The 23,299-nt window shown below is 45.2% G+C and overlaps 1 protein-coding gene across 1 annotated transcript in view; it reads right to left on the bottom strand.

Moving 5' to 3' along the window:
- Positions 1-12,468: 12,468 nt before the first annotated feature.
- The window catches only part of Capn13 (calpain 13), a 60,375-nt gene continuing 49,544 nt past the window's right edge, over positions 12,469-23,299 (bottom strand). The window contains exons 15-21 of the mRNA XM_035447609.1: positions 22,661-22,718; positions 22,515-22,573; positions 20,880-20,948; positions 17,518-17,593; positions 15,544-15,672; positions 13,448-13,503; positions 12,469-12,495 (exon numbers count right to left, since the gene is read on the bottom strand). Of these exons, the coding sequence (XP_035303500.1) occupies positions 12,469-12,495; positions 13,448-13,503; positions 15,544-15,672; positions 17,518-17,593; positions 20,880-20,948; positions 22,515-22,573; positions 22,661-22,718 (474 nt within the window). The remainder of the gene's footprint in view (positions 12,496-13,447; positions 13,504-15,543; positions 15,673-17,517; positions 17,594-20,879; positions 20,949-22,514; positions 22,574-22,660; positions 22,719-23,299) is intronic.

Here is a 23,299-nt window from a genome sequence, read left to right as displayed (position 1 = left end):
ACAGAAAGTGGCCACATACTGCCAGAAGCTATGGCAACTCTAGAATTTGTATCGTCGGCTGGAGCCAATGACCACTTCCTTCTGGAAGTGTGGTGATGCATTACTGCCACACAAGACCTCTGTGGTGGTATAGGGATAGGCTTTCCCAGTTGTGTCTGCTTTTTTCTCACTGCAGCAGCTTGCATCTGGCATGAAGGGAAGCCTTGACATGCAATATCTGCAGTCAATAGACAGTTGTGTGGTTCTGCTATTCAGCCGTATGGAGGTGGGCATTGACAGATACGGTGACATCGGTGAAATCCAGGGTTCCATAATGGGGTTTGGGCTACTTCTAACTGGCAAAAACAGAAACAAAAACAAAACAAAACACCTGTTTTATAAGCATGAGAGAGTCTTGGGGAACAAGGGAAGGATTCTGGGGCCAGGCCGAACTAACTGAAGAAACTGATTAAAGCTAGACTGAGGCACAGCTTCGAGACCTAGCTTATACCAGCCTGCAATGCTCACAATGTGAGTTAATGCTGTTGGTTTAGTCTTGGTAGCCTCCTTGCCTTCAGGGCAGAGGGGTGGGGCTGGAGAGTAATTAGTAGAGATAGTCACTAGATGTCACTGTCCCACCAGCATCTGTCCAGGGAAATACACTGGCTGATGGCCAGCTCCAGGTAGGTGGAAGGGTGTGCTTTGTTTTGTTTCTTTTCCATGCTCGTAAACATCCAAAGCAGAGAAGCATCTGCTCCTACACTGTGGGGAGAGAGCACTCTTCAGCTTACTGTCCTAGACAGTGGGAGTCTCTGGTTGTTATGGTGCCAAGTATCTTTATTTCATGGCTTAATGGCTGTCCACAACACTGATTGCTGATTAGACTACTAGGAACTTAACACTGTTGCAGGAAGAGACCTTGGAGATCTTGGAGGCAGAGTCTCTCTCTCTCTCTCTCTCTCTCTCTCTCTCTCTCTCTCTCTCTCTCTCTCTTTTAAGAAGAGGCCCAGAAGGAAAAAGCCTTTCTCTGAGGATATATACCTAAATAGACAAAGAATAGACCTGAGCCTTAGACCCAGAGGTTCAGTGCAAGGCTCTGTCTACTCCACCATGTTCCCTGTTTTACACTATGCTCCATCAACTATGCTGTTACCATTCACGGAGCAATCATTGTTCTTTGTAGCTAAACAGAACTGGACACCTGTATAGACATAAGATGCCCTGGCATGTGATATACCCAGTCAGTGCATTGTGGCGTGCAGCATAGCTAAGGAGCAGGCCATTTCCCTCTCTTTGGTCAAGAGTGCTTTGCCAAGACCATCCACTTTTTCTGCAAAAGATGACAGAAGATTCAAAGATGATGGGGCAGTTTCACAGACAATCTCATCATCAAAAGACACACACACACACACACACACACACACACACACACACACACTCACTCCCTGAGGGCACAAGCAAGTTACATGAAGAAGTTGCCCAGAAACCTATGTTTTCTACCTCTGTTTCAATGCCTCCTGCTCTAAAGCATGCATCTATAGCCTCATGGGGTGCCCTATGGCCAGTTGACTGAGGAAGAGAATGAAGAGTAGGTCCTGGTTTACTGATGGTTCTGCATGCTACGCAGGCACCTCCCAGAAGTGGACAGCTGCAGCATTACAACCCCTCTCTGGGACAGCCCTGAAAGACGCCATTAAAGGGAAATCTTCGTAATGGGCAATACATAATCATATGGGCACTTGTGTTGCTGTGGCCAGCTTAGATGACACTGAGGATGGGGTGGAAGCTGCAGCTGTGGCCACCAGGGGGCAATATTTCATCACATTTGACACTAAAGATACTTTGGGATCTTTTTAGGGATCAGAGTGTTTACAATAGTGTTCTGGGTGCAGAAAATGAATGTCTATCAGTCTGGACTTGAAATCTGCCTCTCAAAGGCAGTCATTGTATCATCTTGCCTGTCTCACCTTTCACTCCAGCAGCTATGGAGTTGATATCACTGCAAAACCAAAGCATCCATGTGTTCATCTACCTTGCGTGGGGTCCTTCTGTGGTCCAGAGTTATTCAGGGTCACACTTGGAGAGAATTTTGTGGTCTCAGATGGAAGGATATAGAGTTCCATGAACGCGGGCTACACAAGTCTCAGGAGAGCAACCAATGTGTCCAAACACATTTGTAGATGATGACCTCATGTCACAGTGTGGAAAGCTTGCACACTGCACTGCTGCCCGTGGTTAGAGCTACTCTGGTCTGTGCACCCCACCCCCGCCCCCCGCCAGAGCCAGGTCAGTCTTGTTTTCCCTCCTTTGCCTTATACCGGGCTGCAAAGCTGGGCCCCACTGCCCATTCTGAATTCATCTTTTGTGCTCTGCGGCAGCCGCGCTACTGCAGCACTCCTTATTGACCATTCTGCTGGGATATTAAGCACCTTGGGCTTGGCTGGGGGACCATTAATCACCAACCTTGTCAGAGTGATGGATTCTGTTAGGATTATTGCTTAATTAGCTTGTTTGGGGCAAGAAAATCAGCCAGGACATTAGCTCTCTGCAAGCCAGAAGCAAAGGGGAAAGTGAGGGAGGTGGTAGGGACCTTGGAGCTCTCTTGGGTAGCACCCTGTGTCTTGAGCAGGGTGGGAGGGGGGCCTCTGACCCAAGCGAACTTTATGCTTGAATTCACCAGACATTGCTGTCCTCTCTGGCTACCACAGCCTGGAGAGAGACACCATGCCATGACACCAAAGAGCAATGGTTCCTGACCATGTGTGTCATTCCAGGACCACATCCACTAGCCCGGGAGCTTTAAAAATTCAGATCCCCAGGCCTGGATTTGAACTTTCTCGATCAGCATCTTGGAAGATTTTTGTTTTGAAGACAAGTTACTCCAAATGGGTTTTGTTCATAGCAGAGTGTGGGAGCCATGGCCTTGAAGGTTTGAGAGTTACTTGAGTCTGATGTGTGATGAGCAGGTCGTTCCTTTCCAGCAGATATGCATTTCACACAGGCGGGGGTGGACTTTCACTACAGCAGGCTGGGTTGGACTTTCACTGTAGCAAGCAGGGCATGGGCTTTCACTGCAGCAGGCTGGGGTGGACTTTCACTGCAGTGGGCTGAGGTGGGCTTTCACTGCAGCGGGCAGGGGCTGGGGTGGGCTTTCACTGCAGCATGGCTATCAGCTTCCATGCATGTCACTCTCTTTCCCCCACACTTCTTTTCCACCTGTGCAGGTGGCCATCTCTTGGCATCAGGCACTTTTACACTGCTCTATATATTCTTTTCCAGCTGGAAGGGGCTGGAAGTCCGAGAATGACTTTGCAGAGAGAATTCCAGATACATTTGCAGGTCCACCATCAATTGGCTTTTGTGGGGCTTGGAAGGCACAAGAAGAAGCCTCATTACCCAGGGAGGCTGGGTCCCAGAAAGCAGCTGAAACTGTACACTCTGTGTTTTGTTGTTTTTGTTTTTGTTTTGTTTTGGGGGGTGGGATAGGGGACTCCTTTGCGTCTCCCTAAAACAGAAATGAAGCCAAACTCAGTTCTCAGCTCTTCCAGGTCCTTGAAAAATAAAGGCAGTATTCACAGAAGGCAATCACAGAGGCCTTGTCACCAGGGCACTGTGACAATCTGGCAGGGCTGTGAACATGACACTGCCCTTGTGTTGGGGCCTTTCTTGACTTTTTCTGAGGGATGCAAAGAACCAGGGGAAGGTAGAGCAAGGGAATGTGCTGGCTTGTCTGTCCTGTGCCAAGGGACTGGGTAAAGGAACTCAAAACTCCAGACAGGAAGAGTCTATGTGTCATGTCATGGCCACTGAGTCCTCTGGAGCTCAGTGTGGCTCTGTGAGTCAGCATTTCAACCAAGTGACCAAATAGCCTCTCTGCTTATGTCTTGCTACTTTAATGATAAAATTAAAGCCTGGCTCCCAAGCAGAACCTCAAGAGGGACATCAGTCTAGTCAATGCAAAAGAGGCTTGGTCAACCCCAGGACTACTTGCTGTTGGCCCTGTGGTTGTAAAATGAACTGTTCTTTCTTGGTTCCTCAAACCCAAGCAGACTCAGAAGAGGCACAGGGTAACATGTGGCCAAGGCAGCCAAGAATTCAGGTATGCTGGACTTTCTAATTAAAAAATCTAATTCAGAAGAAGGTCACCTTTGACCTTCCTCTGAGATGGGTGGTTCAGTCTTCTGGATTTTCCCTTGTAGAAGAGCTCAAGTTGACCCATGGGCCCAATATTTTTGCATGCAAAAGATCTTATGGAACAGGGCAACCCAGCCCATTAGCTATTTCATTCTAAATTCCATGCAGGGGACATGAAATGACCAATAACACCCTGCAATGTATGTATTAGTTGGTATGCTTGTTGTTTGTATACTAGATGTGGTCACTTCCAAATGGTAACCTTGTTGTGGCATGAGTGTGTGTGTGTGTGTGTGTGTGTGTGTGTGTGTGTGTGTGTGTATGTGTGTGTGTGTGATGGAGCAATCCTGCCCATGCCATTTGTTTTCAAATGGAGTCCTCTCAAAAAGTCACACTGGGGAAGTTTTTCATCTCCCTGTCCTTTTCACACAGACATTTGCTGTTTTTATTGTGGTTTAAATCCAAACGGTTTCCCTAAAGCTCATGTGTTGAATCAATATTTATTCTCCAGCAGGTGGCGCTATTTTTGGAGGTTGTGGGACCCTCAGGTGGTAAGGTAGGTGTAGGTCTGTAGAAGTGGGTTTCGAAGTCTATATAGCCTGGCTCCTGGTTCTGGCCTTACTGTTTCTGCTTCCTAGCCCACTATGGTGTAAGGAACCTGTACAACATGCTCCAGTCACTATGAACATTGCCATAGTAGACTAATATTTCATGATACATCAAAATAAACTTTTTTCCCCTGGAAGTTGTTGTATCAGGTATTCCATCACACAGATGAGGAAAACAAGCAATACAATCCCCCATTGGGAGATGCTTCCAGAATTGAGCTCTTAGATGGTACATATTCCTATGGAGGGTCTGGCCTGGTTATTTTCTGAAATGACCATGGTTCAAAATGACCCCTTTGAGATACCCAAGACGGCATGATGAACACGGAGAAGGAAGGCACCTCCTTTGCTGGCTAGACTGTCTTTTCCTCACTTGTACTTTTAAATCCAGACCTAAGGCTCTTCTTTTGCACCAAGAGTCCTTTTGTGGAATATATTTTATTTTGCCATTTAGCTGTCAAACAGTTAGAATGCAGATACAAATGAATATGATTATTGGCAAATGACACTGAATACAACATTCCTGGGTCACCAACGCCACCTGGGCAGTGGATAAACTAAGTCAGTCTGGCTTTCCCAAGAAATGGATCCAGCAAGATGGTAGTGTAGGTTTCTTCCTCCTTTATCTTCCTGCTTTGTTTTCCCGGAAGTGCCTACTGATATCAGAAAGTGCTCCGATTACCTAGTGGCCTTGGACTTACCCAAGGAACCCAGCTAGGAAGTCAGCCCAGGTTCTTGAAAGGCATTCAAATGCCAGGCTTAGCTGCAGATCTGCCAGAGAGGTTGGTTGACTCCATTTCAAATGCCAAGCTTAGCTGCAGACCTGCCACAGGGGTTGGCACATGGAGGAGAAAGCCAGTTCCTTGAGTGACCACCAGGAGCTTGTCCTAGAGAAACACAGAAGGTCATAAGCAAGAGATCCTAGGGAAATAAACTGTTCATTTCTTCAAGCAACCATGGAGGCTCAGCCCCATTCCCACCATGTGGACCAGCATAGCAAGCCTGGGCATTTCTTACAATGTGTGTATTAGTTGGTATGCTTGTTGTTTGTCTACTAGACATATCTAGTAGATCACTTACAAATGGTGACCTTGAGTGTGACTGGTTCCCTCACAGAGTGCCCCAACAGACATTTCTCTCTTCAAAATTCTTAGAGGCTACTTTCTATCTGCTTCACCCTGCCTGCAGCTGGAATCTAAGCCACAGCTCACCTGGCTCTGTGTGTGCCTGCAGCACTATGAAGGTCGGCCCTGGATTTGTCCTCCTCGGGGCAGACCAGAAAGGAAGTTCTTCTCCCTGCCCCCTGCCCCCTGCCCCCTGCCCTCTGCCCTCTGTTCCCTGCCCTCTGTCCTCAGTGTGTTCCAGTCTTCTGGCTGTGAACTTCTACAGAAGAGCGTCTTTTCTTAAGTATATATGGCTCATATTGAGTAACAATCCTTCATATGTATTTCTCCTGCAACTGTAATTTGTTCCTGCTCACAGCAGTTAGGAGCCTCAGATTTCCTTCCCCGCTGGTCTCCTCTTGCAAGCCTTAGTCATTTGACTTTCAGGCCTTTTCCGGCTTCTTAGATTTATTTTCTAGTAAGAATTCCATTTAACACATATAATTTGAAAACTCAATCATACTACAAGCCACGAAGGAAAAGGGGCAGATGGCTGTGTCCCTTCCTGTCCTTGGTTCTCCTCAGACTTGCTTTGGAAGCCTCAGTCTACATTTCTAAACACTCAGCTCAGACGCTGGCCCCCTCACCTGTCAATTTTAAATGCCCATCGATTTCTGTGATGGAAGACGGAGCTGGGTGTTCCTAGCCCACTTTCGTATCTCTATCCTCTTCATTCTTCTAATATATTTATATTCCACTTTTTGTTAAATCAATATTTAATTTCTACTTTATTACAATTATATATGTACTGTTCACCGCTGAGTGAAGAAATATTCTTGGATCACATTTCCTTTCTTCTGTAACTTTTTGTTCTTCCAGGAGTTACTAATTGCCTCATTTTTTTTGTCTGTATAGTCTGTCATTATCTTAATAATTCTTCCTAAAGTCTCCAGCAGGATTTCAAAGCTTTCCGCATGATGAAGCCATCCAAGGAGTTATTCTGGTTTGCTCTTCCCTCAGTTCACCTTTCTGTTCCTCAGGGGGTCTGCTTGCCCTCTGTGCTGTGTCTAATGCCACTAACTCTACTTTTCTAGCAGAGGACCTCATGAGTTTGGATCCCACCCCCACCCTCTGATTATTCTCTCAGAGGGTGCATGTTCGGTTCTCAGCTGAGACCATTTCTCTTCTAAAGCTAGTCCAGAAAGCTGGAAGCTGATTTTCTGGGGTGACTGGAAACCATTGTGTCTATACTGTTTTAGTGGGATCTGGAGTTTTCATGTTAATACGACCTACATGGGAGAGTTTGATCCAAACTTCTGATGCTCTCATCTGTTGTGTTGCCATTCTTCAACCCAAAGTCTAGCCAGCCATCTCAGAGGGATTTCTTGGTCTGAAGGTTAGGAGAGATGGATTTATTGGGGTAGAAGCAGACCCACTCTGAGGAATAGCTGACAGCAGTCAGCAAGATGAAGGACATTGCTTCCTATTTTTCATTTTCTCAGAGATTAAAGATTGCTGTGCAGTGGAAATTAGTACAAATACCAACTTTGTTAGAAAGTATTCTACTGCCATATTGCCAATACATCAACATGGATGCAGATGGCATTGGCCAGACAAGTTCTCAGCAAGATGCAAATCACAATGCATTAAACCTATAGACTCTGAAAGCAGTTTGAATCAACATGGCCTCACCTGTCTCAATGCATCACTAGCATTTCTGAACTTAATATTTTAACACACATATCACCCACCATGTGGCAGTGGAGGCACATGTCTTCTTCAAAACAAATAGGTTCCAGGGGAGAGTAGAAGAGTTGTTCTGCCTGGCCGTGCTTACTCATACCTAAGCTAAGTCAGAAGTGAGTGGGGTGCTAAAGATGAGGCAGAAATAGAGGAAAATACAATTCTAACAATGGTAGTTCAAGCCAACCTACTCAGCAAGGCACATGTAAGTCTTCTTGTATGGTTTGTACAATGTGACCCAGAAACAGAATAGCCTGGCAACAGGGTTCTGTTATTTCCTTCTCTGGGGAAGAAGCTCATGTAATGAAAATGACAAATCCTTTGCTTATTCCAGCAACAATATGACTGAATTAACAAGATCTGAATAATGACAATACCAACAGAATACCAGCATGGAAGGGGGCCATTTCACAGGGTCCCAGGCCTCTATGCAGAGAACTACGGGCAACTAATGACTGCTGAGAAAGGGAAAGTTATTCTCTCCTAGTGATGGATGGGGGCCCTAATTGTTTACCCCTGAAATCCTACACTCACAAGCAACACTCAAGAGTCTCAGCAGGTTTTAGTTATATATTTGTGCATTTACATATGCATAGATATATGTAATTATAATAAAAGAAGAAGTCATCAATTTGAGAAGGAATGAAGATGGGGCATGGGAGGGATTAAAGGGACGAAAGAGAAGTAGAGGAGTGATGTAATTATATTTTAATTAAAATAAAATTTAAAATGAAAGCACAATTTCTTTTAAAACCTGGGAAATGATTACTGAGTGATTCTCTCTCCCCACACTCTACTTTGTGCTCAGGCAGCAATAATTAAGACACATGTAGGCTTAGTATCTAGCAGGGGAGGTGGTCGTCAAGCAAATAACTAAAAGTGTATTAGCCAGCTACGAACAGACTGGAGGTTTCCAAACCTGATGGATGGTATCTATTAAAAACTCAAAGTTAAACGGGACATCCACATCATACCCCCTTCTCCCAAGGCTCAGGGATCATGACATAATAGAGGACAGAAAGAATGTAAAAGCTGGAGGTGGCAGAGCACTGCTATGAAACACTGTCTCCCAGACATGACAGGGCAGTTGTTCATAGGAGCTCAAAGAGCTGTAACTGTAACTCAGGACCCATGCAAGGTCAAGGTAGACAAAATTACAGCATGGAGTGAGAGGTGGCCACAAAATCCTGCCCCTAGCCAAGGAGCCGATTGCTACTGGCAATCGGTAAGAGAGCAACTCTCGCAGGCTGCTGAGAGAGGGAGGGTCTGCCTTCTTCAGAGCATACAACTAACCCAAAATTAATGGGAAAGAGATTCAGTATCATTTGATATCAAGGAAGTGCCAGCCAAACCCACAGTGAGGTACCAGTTCAAACCCACAGAGACAGACAACACCAAAAGCTTTTTAAATTCCCATTCACTGCCTGTGGGAAGATACAAAGGGCAAGCCACTCCTCAGAGTATCACAGACTTACCATGTGCTTCTTCAGGGCCATCCCTAGCTATATGAAGTGAAAACATACATCCACCTCAAAGCTCGCCTACAAACATCCACAATATGATAATTAATGATAGTCTCCACAAAGTACAAATAACTTCAACATCTACCAGTTGTTGAATGATGAATCAAATATGGAGCAGTATCAACGAAATACTACTTAGAACTAAAATGGAATGAAGACTTAAGGCATGCTTCAATGTAGGTGAACCCTGAGAACACCATGGTAACTGAAAGACACAGTTACTATGGATGGCTCATTTTATGATTCCACTTGTATGAAACACACAGAATAGGCAAATCTACAGAGTCATAATGTAGATTAGAGCTTTCCTAAGACTAAAGGTTGGATGCAACTAGGGAGTGACTGTGGTGGGGGGTTAATTCATTTCTTTACATGGAGATGAAAAGTGCTATAAAATTATATTATTGGAATGGTCATGCAGACCTGCAATTATACTAAAGTCACAAATACAATGCATGTTGTTTGTTTGTTTAAGACAGTGTCTCATCATGCAGTTCTGGCAGGTCTGGAGCTCACTATGTTGCCTAAGCTGGATTGGAATTTGTGGTCTCCTCCCTCTGCTTCCTGTGCTTTAAGTTTCTAGGCGTGTACCCCTGGGTTTAGCTTGAATTCCGCACTGTATGTGGGCAAACTTTATGCTGTGGATTGCATTTCAACAAACCTCACTAAGAATAAAGGGAGAAAATGACAACAAGAAAACTACGTGCTGAGTTTTATAACCAGGGAAAGGGTATGTGAGAAATTTTATGGGAGTTGCCAGTTGGGCTACAGCAAGACATGGCAGGTGTTGGGCTACTAATAGTCAGGGCAGAACAGACAGTAAGGCCTGAGATCCAAGGCTGGGAATAACAGAGGATAGAAGGCAATACATATGGTGGATGTAGATGAAGGAACAAGGTGTGTTGTGATCAGATGGATGGGCAAGGGCAGATGGTATCAATCCAGGGATTGATGTTAAGGACTCCAGAATTACCTTGTATAGCAAGAGGGGGTATGTTGAAGGGTTTTTTTCACTTGGGGAATGCAGTAAATGGATTTGAATTTTTTAAGAGCATAGCTCTGGCTTCAGGAAATTGATTTGAGGGATATGAATGGATATAGAAAAATAAGATCATAAGCCAATGCAAAATTCAGGGAGACTGATCATTTCTGAGAAATCAAAATTGAAATAGCTTGAAGAGAGAGTAGGAAGTGAGGATGTAGAGACAATGAATTCCTTTATGAAGTTTGGCTGTAATGGGGGGAGAGAGCGGTAGTAGCTGGAAGGGATTATTAGGTGGGAGAAATTCAAAAGACGTGTTTGAATGATGCTTAGAAAACCCCCAGAGAATGGAGAGAGAGAGAGAGAGAGAGAGAGAGAGAGAGAGAGAGAGAGAGAGAGAGAGAGAGAGAGAGATTAAGTATTCAGAAGATAGAGGAGAAAATTCATTCAAAGGTGATGGTAATGAATTACGGAACGACCCCAGAGGGAGATGCTGTGTAACAGCACTTGGGGGTGGGGGTGGGGTACCAAAGCAGGTGAATTTGCACATTTTCAGGCAGAGCTTCTTCATTTTCCTGCCTCTAGTTCCTCAGTGAAACTCATGAGCCATGTGTGAGAGGATATATGCAATATTGTGATGTCAGAGAGTTAACTGTAAACAAGGATATGGACTGCTCTCAGTGTAATGACAGGCATTAATGCAAGAGATAAATACATATGCATCTTGAATTATACTCCATCCTTGCACACTGTTCAGAACAGGGAACTGGAAAAATTGGTGAAAAGAGAACTGGGACTCCCCAGAAGAGACAAGATAGAGAGAATTCGGCCACTTTAAAAGTTCAAGGATGTGGACCTCGAGTGCCAAATTAGTTTCAAGATACAATTAAAGAGTCATCCTTTATATTAAACCCCTGCAGACTGTGATAGGCACAATGAAACTGGAAATGATCTATTTTTTAAAAGGAGCGAGAGGGGAATTCAATGCAGTTGAGTAAAATTGACTCTTGTCAACTTGTAATCACCAGTAACCATCAAATGTTCATCAGGAAGTATTGATGCTCAAATAGTATATATTTATGCAGAGTACCTTTCTCACAGTTTCAAGGCACACACAATGATTCATAGATTATGCAAACACTATTTCTAGAAGTAACATTTCAGAGGGTCTGGTGGTGAATTTTGATTATCAACTTAATTGGAGTAAGAAACATCTATAGGGTTAGTAGAGTGCACTTTTCTGTGTGTCTGTGAGGGTACTTCCAGAGAGGGCTGACTGAGGGAGTAGAACCTGTTCTGAATGTGATGGAGAGGTACTGTCCCACAAACTAGAAACACAAAAGGGAAAAAGAAGACAACCAGTTGAGTATGTGTGAGTTCATTTTTCTCTGCTTCCCGCCTATGGATGCAAAACACCAGCCACCCTGAGTTCCCCCTACCATGACATACTATGCCCTTTCAGACAGAAATGAATCCTTTCTTCTGTTAATTGCTGCTATCAAGCATTTTGTCACAGCCGCAAGTTACTAGTAGAGAGGTCATTGACTACAGTATTGTTTCATGGAGAACCAACAGTGATAATTAAATGAGAGGCTTTGGGTCAGGCAGCAGAAGTTTCTTCAAGGACCTCAAGGTCTGGAATGTCCAGTCTTTTTTTTTTTTTTTCTACAGTGGTCTAGGGGGTAGAGTTTCTATGGAAGCATGATAGAAATTTCCAGAGACCTAGATACTTGTCTCTAAATAAGGAATACATAGACTTGAAGATTTCCAGAAAGTGGGAGCATGAAGTCTTATGCTTATCAGAATTCTAGAACACTCAGCCAGAATTTCTGCTATGGCAGGATTGGACAATGTGATAACAGACCTCTTGAAATTCTAGTTCATCCCATCGAAGTCAAAGAGGAAATGGCCATATGCTTCTTGTTGAGCATAGACTAGAAGTATAAACAACAATGACTCACATATCCACTACTGTCCCAAACCAGCTAGGCAGTGGTAGAGCTGGAGTGGCCAGCTCTCTTTTCCCGAAAGGTCAACTGTTCATATTGCTCTACAATATTCTATTTTCATCATATCGAGTCCCTGTCTGGAATGAGTCATCACACTTCTCTTTGGAACATTAATTAAATGTTGTAAATCTCCATTCATGACTTTCAGGCTGCTCTCTTTGTGAACGTGTCTGGATGAAATCTGAGCATTTGGCCTTGAAACTCAGGAGCCATGAGCAGCAGGGCCTTGGCTCATAAAATAAGCTTTCTGGTGTCTCTGAGAGGCTGTCTCCACGGAGTTTTATGGGTCATTCTTAGAGAAAGAGAGGCAATGTTCATAGGAAGAAGAAAGGACTCCAAGGGTGCCATGTCTTACCTGGTCCAGAGGGCTCGGCTGCATTCTTCGTCTCAGCCATACATGACCAGGTTCATCCACTGAGAAACAAGCATCATAATTAGAGCAGATATCCTCTCTTTCTCTCCCCCCTTCTCTCCAGTGTGTAGATCTCCATATATGCAGATTCCTGTACATGTGAAATATGTGGGCTTGGGGGCAGATGTTGATGCCAGGTATCTTCCTTTGAAACAAAGTCTCTCATTGAACCTAGAGTTTACCAATGGGGTGACGCTAGCTGACCAGCAAACATTTTGGATCCCCCTGTCTCCATCTCTCCAGGGCTCTGGGGATATCGGCAAGCACCACCATGCCTGGCTTCTTCCATGGGTACTACGGTTCTAAACTCAGGTCCTCATGCTTGTGTGGAAAGTACTTACCAACTGAGCCCCAGCCTTGTGTCACCAGTTCTTAGAGCCAGTTCATTTAACATGGAACAGGGCAAATGTACACCTCCTCCCTTGGAAGATCTCAGTCCAGTATCAATGCTTTTTCCCAGATAACTCCACCCTCAGTGTTCTGTCACAATACATCGTTCCCCAAACTTTCTAGGTAACTTTACAATCCTCCACTCTATCACCTGAGCAATTGAAGGGCATATATTATTTTCTAAATAGCCCAGCAGAGAGAGGTGTATGGGGGTTGACCAGCTGGCTGGTTAGATAGCTCTAAAATTCAGGCTTAATGTACAGTGAGCTTGGTGGATTGTTCTTTACTTCTCTCTTGGATTTATGACTCCCACATAATCCTCTGCTTTATTAAGCTATTGGAAAAAAATAAAATCTCTCTGCCAAGATCCTAAAGCAGCCTGGCAGCCTGCAATATATAAAAGCAGTAATTGGAGGCAGCTCCCCCTCCCCCACCCCGCCACCACCAGCTTGGCTGGCCTTTGATGGACTATTAACACCCTGGGGAGAAAAATGTCCCTTGGAACTGGATCAGGATAATGTAGCCAGGGACTGTGCTTGGTCCCAGAAGAGGAAGGTGCCTCACCTCCATTTCTGTCAGGTAGACTCCTTTACCATCCTTGGAGAGGTTGCGGAATGCCTCTAGGATAGAGGAAGAAAGGTTTTGACTGGCTGACAGGCCATAGGTCATCACTGTCCCCAGAATGTGCCTTTACTCCGTTCTCCTGTTTGGTCCAGCTCTATGCTGTGGGGTGGTTTAAGGTTCTTCCCTCAGGACAGTTGTGATTGTCTCACCTCTCCCCTTCCAGATCCCACATACCCTGCTTCCTTCCACTGTGTCTTGTGGAGGGTTATGGACTGATTTTTTTTTTTTTTTTGAAACAGGGTTTGTCTGTGTAGCCTTGGCTGTCCTACAGAACTCACTCTATAGATCAGGCTGACCTTGTATACAGAGACCCACCTGCCTCTGCCTCCTAGAGTGCTCGGATTAAAAGTGTGTGCCACCACACTCAGTGGGCTGAATTTTTTTCCTTTTGAGACAGGGTTTCTCTGTGTAGCCTTGGATGTCCTAGAACTCTCTCTGTAGACCAGGTTGGCCTAGAACTCACAGAGATCCACCTGTCTCTGCCTCCCAAGTGCTGTGACTAAAGATGAGTGTCACCATGCCCAGTGGGCTGATTTTTTGTTTCCTGGGCACAGTTAGGGATCTCCCTGATCTACAACAGGCTTCCTGTTAGCCTTAAGGTTCTATTATCTCAGTCTTAACTTAGAGCCTTGGGCTTTTTAGAAGTGTCCCATGGCTGTGGAGGTATCAGGGTTCAGGGGAGTTTCTGGATCCCACTCTACCATTTCCACATTTGCAACAGCTGTTTTGAGATTTGGAGTTGGAACTTCACACAAGGTTTTCACTTAGAACAAAAGCTATTCTGCTAGAAAGTGTGGAGCCCTCTGGCCTCCATCTTTGGAGTTCTATAGCTTGAAGAAAGACCTCCCGATTCCAGTATTTGCTTATGTGATATTCTTTCACCAGAGACTGAATCCTTCACTGCATAACTAAAAATCAGATTTAGTTCTTAATACAACCCAGAGTGGGGGCAAGGTGACTTTAATGGACCTTGTCCTGAGACAGAGCCTGAATAGGGTGAGGAAGTTGAAAGGAGATGTAGGAACAAGAAAGAGTATGGAAGGAGGCATGTGGATACAGACAACAGCACTGTTACTGGTTATCAGAGGCTGATACCTTCTGGAATTTCCAGGTCCTCACTGTGAGAATTAAAAACAACAAAATGGATAGACATGTGGAGAAGAGAAAAGGTAGAGATAGTTTATTAAGAATATAGGCCCATGATGGTCAGTGCTAATGGACAAACTTGACAGACTCTAGAATCACCAGGAGAAGTGGGGCTCTGGGCATGTCTTGATTGTATTGAGGTAGGAACCACCCTGGCTGGCAGCATCCTCTGGCTGGGATTCTAGATCCTGGTCTGTGTAAGTAGAGAAAGGGAGATGCACAGCAGCACACATTCATTGCTTTCTTCCTGGTTGCACATGCAACATAACCAGTGGCTTCAAATTCTGGCTAACCTGTCTTCCCTACTGTAATCTGCAAATAGGAGCCAGAAAAAAAAACAAAGGGAAAAAGCCAAAGACAAAGCCTCTTTTCCCTTAGTTTGCTTTGGTCAGAGTATTCCATCATAGTAAGGGTGAAGGCAAGTAAGACAACTTGCAAGAGAGGAAGTAGGCCGGAACACAGAGGAAGGTTACAGACTCAATGGCATGGTCTTAGGAGGGCAGTGATCCTTTCTGGGTCATTTGCATATCATCAGTTACCACAGAAATTTGCATACGATGGGCTTTTTGTTTTCTTTTCCTTTTGAGAATGCACAATCTATTCTGTTTGCTTTTGTTGGGGAGATTTCCAGTCTTCCTCTTAGTCAACCTGTTCTTTCAGATGTCAATCTTACAGCAGCGGTGTAGGGGGTTTTGCAGACCTCATTCTCTGCCCTATTCCTTGCCACAATACTACTTGCAGTCTTACTGGCTGGGCCCTCTTACATCTCAGGACTCACCAGCCTGCCTGCTCCTGAGTCTTCACCCAGGTACTGGGCATCAGTGCTTTCCTGATCATCTGAGTTCATTGGTCATCGTGAAGGTCTACAGAATGCCCCCGGAGTCACTTACTTGCCATGGTTTCCAGTCGTATCAGGAAGCAGACAAGACTGGGGAAGTTGACTCGGCCAGAGTTATCACTGTACCGGAGTGTCATGAGACTCAGCAGCTCATTGCTGATGAAGACTCCTGAAAGGAAGTCTGGGATGGGAAGGTAAGTTGGTGAGCTGAGAGGAGACTGGACATGGGGTGTTCCTCTGCATCATGAGGCTCAATGAACCTGTTAAGAGGGCCCAGCAGCCTTCTATCACACCCCCTGCTCAGTCCAGTGTATCAGCCAGTCCCACCTCACTCAGGGTCTTGCCTTTTTCTCCTGATCGCTGGCTGTTGTGTCCTAGTGTCATAGCTTGCAGCTTGGCCAGAGACCAACTCAAGGGACTTAAGACACTGACCTACTGTGAAAACACATTGTCTTTTCCAATTATTAGACAATCTCCATGTAGCATGGAGCTGCCAGGACACCTAAGGGCTGAAGTCCAGCCTTGCCTCCGCCAGGTTTCTCTTTGCTGGTGATCACATTAAACCGTCTTCCAGCTAGATGTCAGAACTCTCTGTAAGCACCTGCTAATGTAGGCAGGTGTGGTTTCTCTGCAAGAGGGGGATGCAGTTCTATAGTGCTCCACCAAGGAAAGGCGGCCTTAGCTGGGCAGAAGATAGGCCTCTTGTCCTCTCTCTTTGACCTTGTTATTTTGTGTCTCTAGTTATAAGCTCCAGGGAGACACCAACCACAGAGGAGACAAGGGGAGAGTGGCCAACAGTTGTTGCTCTGGTGAAAGACAGGCACTTGAAATCTATGCAGGGATAAGCTTGGGACATATGTAGTTAGAGTCATATTTGACTTCTGCAGTAAAACTGATAAAATAGGAACCAAATGCCTTCGGATTGGGCTTGAGTTTTCCTAATAGTTGCCCGCCTAGCTTCTGAGCGTTTCTGAGTTGAATTGGAAGTGGTCTCTATTTCACCCCCTTGTTTTATTCTGAGGTCGTGAGGCTGCTCTGATGGTTCCATCTTTAATGGCTCTTCAATGTTTCTCCAAGTGTGGCCCCATGTTAGCTACAGAAATTATGCCTTGGAACTTGCCAGAAATGGAGGGATAGCTCAGCTTTCCTAGGTCTAGCAAGGCTAGCAGGGCAGCTCAGCTCTGAGCATCTCAGGCTTCTGCTATGCTGCAGACCTATGATGCTGGGGTTCAGCAGCTGACCATCATAATTAAGGGGAGGACCTCTGCTCAAATGGAGAACAGTATCTTGTGTTTCTACTACTGTCTATGCCAGGAACATGGGAAGAAGAATTATGGAGGTGCTCTTTCCACAGTTAACCTGGGGGAACATTATTCTACGGCTTATTAAGGAAGGTGGCCATTTCCTTATATAACCTTTATGTGATCTGTCTTCCCCACTGCTACAGGGGAAGCAATGATTCCTGCCCTTCCCGGGTCACAGCCAAGTGGAGACAATGAAACGAGGTGATGTGAACAGTTCTTGGTGAACTATGAAGCACTAATGTACCCTAAAGTATTGTTAGCATTACTCCAGGATGGAATTGTGCTGACTTAAAGCCAACACATGGCATTTGGTTTAATTTATCCTTGAATCTTATGTGAAAGAGAGAGAAGTGAGATCTCCAGCCTGCTGTAGGCATTTAACCCCAACAGACCAGACAGTGAACTGGAAGCTCCTGGAAGATTCCTTGTAGTCTCTTAGTCATGTGGGTCCTCCCCCACTGTGAGCTGTGTTGGGGAGAAAAGGTGACTGAGGAGATTGACTGGTACAGGACTGCTCAGGCTGCAGTGGAGAGGAGGGGGCTCATATATGAGTCTAGAAACTTAGCAAGGTCAATGTAGGTAGAACACGGAGGTAGAGCTCTCTTTTCTCCCAGCTGCCCAGTCTCACCATGCCAGCCTTGCATATGGCATGATGGCAATATGGGCTTCATGCATGCCCTATTATGACCCCCAGTCATCCAGGTTCATGAGCCCCATGTTACCTGTATTCTCTATGACCTTCCACAGGTCTGAGCTCAGGAGAACTCCAGGGCTCCTCTGGATGTTCTGGAAAACATGCTGATGGGGAGAAAGAAGCAAGAAGCCTGTAAGGACCCAGAAGATGTAGAGGGGAGAGGCTCTGTAAATCTGTTCTCCACTCCCAGAGGAGGCCTTACTAAAGTGTGCAAGGAGCCAGCTTACAGAGAGGTGGAGGAGGGAGTGGCGCAGATGGGAATGGCCACACCCTTTAAGTTCATCAGTCTGGTCATGGCTGGGCCTGAAACTCCTCTCTTGCAACCACTCTCCTTTGCTCTTCTCACTCCAGACACATGGGACATTTGGCTGTCTTTGGGAAAGCACAAGGTTCCTCTCTAGACTAGTGGTTCTCACCCTTCCTAATGCTGCAATCCTTTAATACAGTTCTTCATGTTGTGGCAAATGCCAACCATAAAATTACTTTTGTTGCTACTTCATAACTAATATTGCTACTGTTAGTATCATAATATAAATATTTTTGGAGATGAAAATTTGCCAAAGGGGTCATGACCCACAGGTTGAGAACCTCTTCTCTAAAGAGTTTGTGTCTAGTAGTGATTAAGAGCACAGCCATAACAGATGATCTGCTGGACTGAAGTTCAGCTCAACTATTGACCAGCTAGCTGTGTAACTATTTTTATTAGGTTACTTCATCTCTCTAGGCCTCAGTTTCTTCATCTAAAGTATAGGACTAGTTACAGTGACTATCTCCTAGGTTTGTTACAAGAAGCCAAGGAGCAAACATCTATAAGTTACAAATCCATAAAATGCCTGTCATTCACTAATACCTAAGTGTACATGCTCATATATATATGAAGCCCCTCACGTGTGTGTTAGTGAGTGCTGTATAGAAAATACCAACAGCAGGCTAGAGCTGTGTCCTGGCCTCAGCACAGATGCAGAAAGTAGACAGAAGCCACTGTTGTACCACTCTTGTATTTACTGGAGACTTTCCTTTCAACCAAGTGTTCACTGCAATCCCGGTCTGTGTTGTGCTTCCTATATGAGGAAATTGACCCTCAGGCAGGTGAAGACCTGGTATTCGATTAAGTGGGCAGCTGCCCACAACTGAGCCCAGAGTGCCTGACTGTGGTCAGTACCTCTGCCTCATGGGAGTTTTTCCATGTCCAAACAGCAAATCCCAGGTATGCAAGGCAAGGCCAACTGGAGTGGGACAGGGAATGAAAGCTTGAGAACCTCCCCTTGGCCTTACTTTGTTACTGGTAGCTTTGAATACAGACTTCAAGTGATTTCCATTATCTCATTCATTTAGTAGCTGATTAGCTAGGTCATTTATTGAACAATTCTAAACACCAAGGGGGTCTCTGGGGAAAGATGAACATGAGGAAGACCCTGCAAAGGAAGACCTAGCAATGTAAGGATAGGAGGAGCCTATTGTTGTGGAATATTAGTTAAAGATGTATTACATTTGTTTATGCTGTGGAACATTTGTTTAGTGATACAAAGATGTGTTGCATTCTTTTATGCAGCATTTGTTTAGCTATGTGAAACTGTGTTACTTTGCCTGTCTAAAACACCCATTGGTTTAATGAGGAGCTGAACAGCCAATAGCTAGGCAGGAGAAACAGGCAGGGCTGACAGACAAAGAGAGTAAATAGGAAGAGAGAAAAGGGAGGAGTGAGAAAAAGGAGAGGAGGGTGATGAGGGTCGGGCACCCAGCCACCCAGCCACCCAGCCACCCAGCCACCCAGCCACCCAGCCACCCAGTCACCCAGCCACTCAGTCATCCAGCCAGATATGGAATAAGAAGGAAAGAAAAGATATACAGAAATAGAGAAGGGTAAAAGCCCAGAGGCAAAAGATAGATGGGATAATTTAAGTTAAGAAAAGCTGGTTAGAGCCGGGCAGGTGGCGCACGCCTTTAATCCCGGCACTCAGGAGGCAGAGGCAGGCAGATCTCTGTGAGTTCAAGGCCAGCCTGGTCTCCAGAGCAAGTGCCAGGATAGGCTCCAAAGCTACACAGAGAAACCCTGTCTCAAAAAAAAAAAAAAAAGCTGGTTAGAAACAAGCCAAGGTAAGGCTTGTTTATAAGTAATAATTTATAAGTAATAATAAGTCTCTGAATTTATTTGGAGGCTGGGTGGCAGGCCCCTGAAGAGCAAAAGAGAAAAGAATAAAAGACAAACAACTACAGCCTGTCAACCATTCTATTGTCTGATGAGATGTTCAACAGCCCCCTGTCAGTGCTCAGGTGATGCATTTTTGGCATAGCCACAGAGGGGTACTTAATTCAGTCTTTCAAAATGTTCAGAGACAGTGACATGATATGATACATTGGTACTCTTTATTTTTTAAAAGCAGCTTGTATGTATGTATATGTTATATGATTGATTGCCTTATTTATTTATGTACTCATTTATTTATTTGATGTAGGGCTTCTCTATGTAGCTAAAGCTGCTTTCAAACTCATAATCTTCTTGCTACAGCTTTCTGAGTACTGGGATTACAGATGTGTCCATCAAACCTGACCAGATTATCCTTTTATTTAGTGTGTATAAATATGCCTATTATCGGACACACTCTGGAACATATTAACTAGGTTCTTAATACTTTCCTTTTAGCAAGATCATGTTTTCCTTTTTGAGTTTGCTTTTCCTCATCTATGTTTTCTGTTGTCTATAGGCACCACTTTTAAAATAAGGAAAAGTTCTTTTTAAGTACAAAATATTAGGCTAGACAATGTGGCCTGCCCTACAGGTATCGTCTACAAGGTGAGGAGTCAGAACAGACAGTAATCAGGTCATAGGGACTGACAAGAAAGACTTGGCAGGGAAGGCATGTCTAAAGTTTCCTGTATTCTTAGGGTGGATGAGCGATGGCCAGGCGTGGGGTATGGAAATGGGAAAGAAGAAGGGCAGACCAGAGGAACAAAGGCATAGGGTTTATTGCAGACAGCAAGGCATCTTAGACTTGAGTTTCAGAGGAAATAGGATGAGTAAAAATGGTTTGATGCATTAGACTTTGTCCTGAGGACAATGGGAGATCACAGGCCAACCACATCTATTTGGTAGGTTCGCCCACAGAGGCACTGGGATAGAAGGAGATGGGTTCAGGCTAATGGGTGTTTCAATCTATATCATGGCAGTTCTACACTGTCCATGGTATCCAGCCTCCCAGAACATTCTGCATCCTGCCTCTCTGACAGCACTTCAGCCCTTGTGTGTCTCCCTAAACAAAATGTGAAGTGACTTAGGGGATCGGTTGATGCTTCCCATCCTTTCATACCCTAGTGTGGGACACCCAATAAATATTTGCTCAGCTGGGTTTAATAAGAGCATTAGTCATGTCATAGAAAGTGTGACCATACCTGGCAGTGGGTAAGGCGACTCCACAGTCTTGCAAACTCGTCCTGATCCAGCCGCCCATTCACCTTCACCTGGAGGAGGAGTTAAGTGCCAAGCAGTCCAGAGGGCAATGGGGAAAGGGTACTATTTGTTCTGGCAACAAAGCCAGAGCAGCTTTGTCCTTCAGCTAGTAACCCAGTGCCATGTTGGCCCCATGCCAGCTGGCTCCAACTCTATATGAAGGTGACCTGGTTTAAATTTGTTTTACAAAATAAAAGTATTGTTACAAGGAAGGAACCCTGAGAAAGAGGCATCAATTTCAGTTATATCTAGAAGAAGAAAGGGACCCCTCTCCCACCATACCACAACATGGCCTTTACCAGTTGGGCTGTGCTCCCTGGCAGGGTAAGGTCTAGAGGAGCTTGCAGGGACCTTGCAATGCAGAAGTAGTGTGGATGAGTAAAGGTGCCATCCCTGGGCCATGTGTGTGGCTGGGATGTTTCCTGTGTATTAATGCTTCCCCAGATACCTGTTATAGTAGGCAACTAATGCAGGAAAAATAATTGAACCATGAGAGCTAGCACCCTACTCAAGCATTCAACCCCAGGGAAGGCCCTATTTGCAGTTCCCGAGTACAACGAAATGCCACGGGTCTTTTCTACCCTCTCTTTTTTTTCTTCCCTCAGCTGGGTGTCCTGGCCATGGGGCTGCAAGGGCCATTTGGATTCATCTGTGGCTCTGAGTGACTCCAGACCACAGCCAGCTAAGACAGGGCTGATTTATGATTCCATCACGAAGCCTTCTTGTTCTACAATAGCTGGCTTCGCATTCACAATCGAGCCTTGTTAACAGTGTGAGAGGGGGTGATCTGTCTCTCTCTGGAGACAGCCACAGCCTGGGGAAGAAATGCCAGGCTTGGGAATCCATCCTACATGACCAGTGTCTCTTGGGCCTGAAGAGAGAGAGGTTGGATAAAGGAGAAAGGCCCCTTGGAGAGGGTGTTAAGATGAGAATTTAGCAGTTAAAGTTTGATTCCTGGTCCTGTTCCCTGTGGTCATGGAGCTGGGCTAGCCACCGAATTGCCTCAAGGCCACAGTCTACACATGCAAAAATGCCATGTAAGCCACAAGGGGGTACCACTGCTGTGCACTGCAGACCAAGGAGGTTTCAGAGTTTTCAGATATTATCTTTTTAAATTGGTGGCCTTCTGAGTAAGGAATCCAAGCAGTGAAGATTTCTCTAGTATTGAAGAAAAGCTCAAAGGGAAAATAGTTCCAATTGGAGGATGTAGTACAGGCTGAGGATAGGACACAGACTTTGGAAGCTAAAACTCCTATTTTCAAATCCATGTGTGGCTTTCAACTAACTGTGTAAGCTGGGAAAAAAATACTCGACCTCTTCGTCTTTCATTGTGCAACTGGATTAACAGCTGTTGCATCATAAGGGTTGTTGCAAGCATTACAAACACATTTCCTTAGGGATCCCAGAAGTTTGGTCAGTAGTGACTATTGCTATTGCTGCTATGATGAGCCAGAGTCTAGAGTAAGTTGGGAGAAAAGGTACAGGATCCATGTGCTGATCTATAATCAGAAACCCAGGGAAGCCCTCAGGGCAGGTGGGTTCCTAAGGCTGCAGGAGAGGGTGATGGCAAAGGATACATCCATCAGAGCCACGATGCTTTGACACTGGTCCAAGGAGAAAGTATCCCCTGGAGACCCTGAGGAAAAAGAAAGGACCGAAGTGCCATTGAGGGTGGCTTCATGGGGGATGAGGCCAGAGACAGCAGGCCTCTGAGTTGACATACCTATCAAGAACTCCTGGTTGAGAAGTCTCTGAAGTTGGGTGGCATCAATGTTCAGCCCCTGGTCCAAAACGCAAGAGAAAAATGGGTGTGAGATGGGAATCGGGAACCAAGGGACAGATCCACCCAGCTCTGTAGCATCTCTCTGAGTTTTATACCCTTCCTTCCTGTAGCATGTCTACCTGCTCTTTGTTCTGGGTTCTGGTCATGTTGATAACCCCCTCCCTGACATCCAACATGATGGTCCTGACACTGGGCTCCTGGTGTGGGATCCATCACACTGCTTCGCTTCACTTATTGTTAGAAAGCATGCTTCTTCCTCCCCTTCTCACTGTGGCTGCCACTGGCAGATCCCCATCAGAAGGACCATGGCAGGATGACCAATGCAGCTCTTCAGGTGTGTTCTCCACATCTAGAGGCACTACTAGAAGATGCAATGACTTTGTGTGTGCCTGTGTGTGATAATAGGTGCTAAACACACTCAAAATCTAGGCTACTAGAAACTGCTATCATGGAGCACATTACTTTGGAGCACATTACTTAGTCTTCCAGGTACTGAGGCTTTCCTTAGATTAAAAGCAGAAAGCAGCTAAAGTGGTGGTAAACAGGTTGTTTTCTAGGCCTGATCTCAGAAGGAGTCAT

Source organism: Cricetulus griseus, chromosome 7 (genome assembly GCF_003668045.3).
Source record: "Cricetulus griseus strain 17A/GY chromosome 7, alternate assembly CriGri-PICRH-1.0, whole genome shotgun sequence".
Lineage (NCBI taxonomy): Eukaryota > Metazoa > Chordata > Mammalia > Rodentia > Cricetidae > Cricetulus > Cricetulus griseus.
The sequence above is the reverse complement of the archived record's forward strand: the minus strand, read 5'-3'. Positions and strand labels throughout refer to the sequence as shown.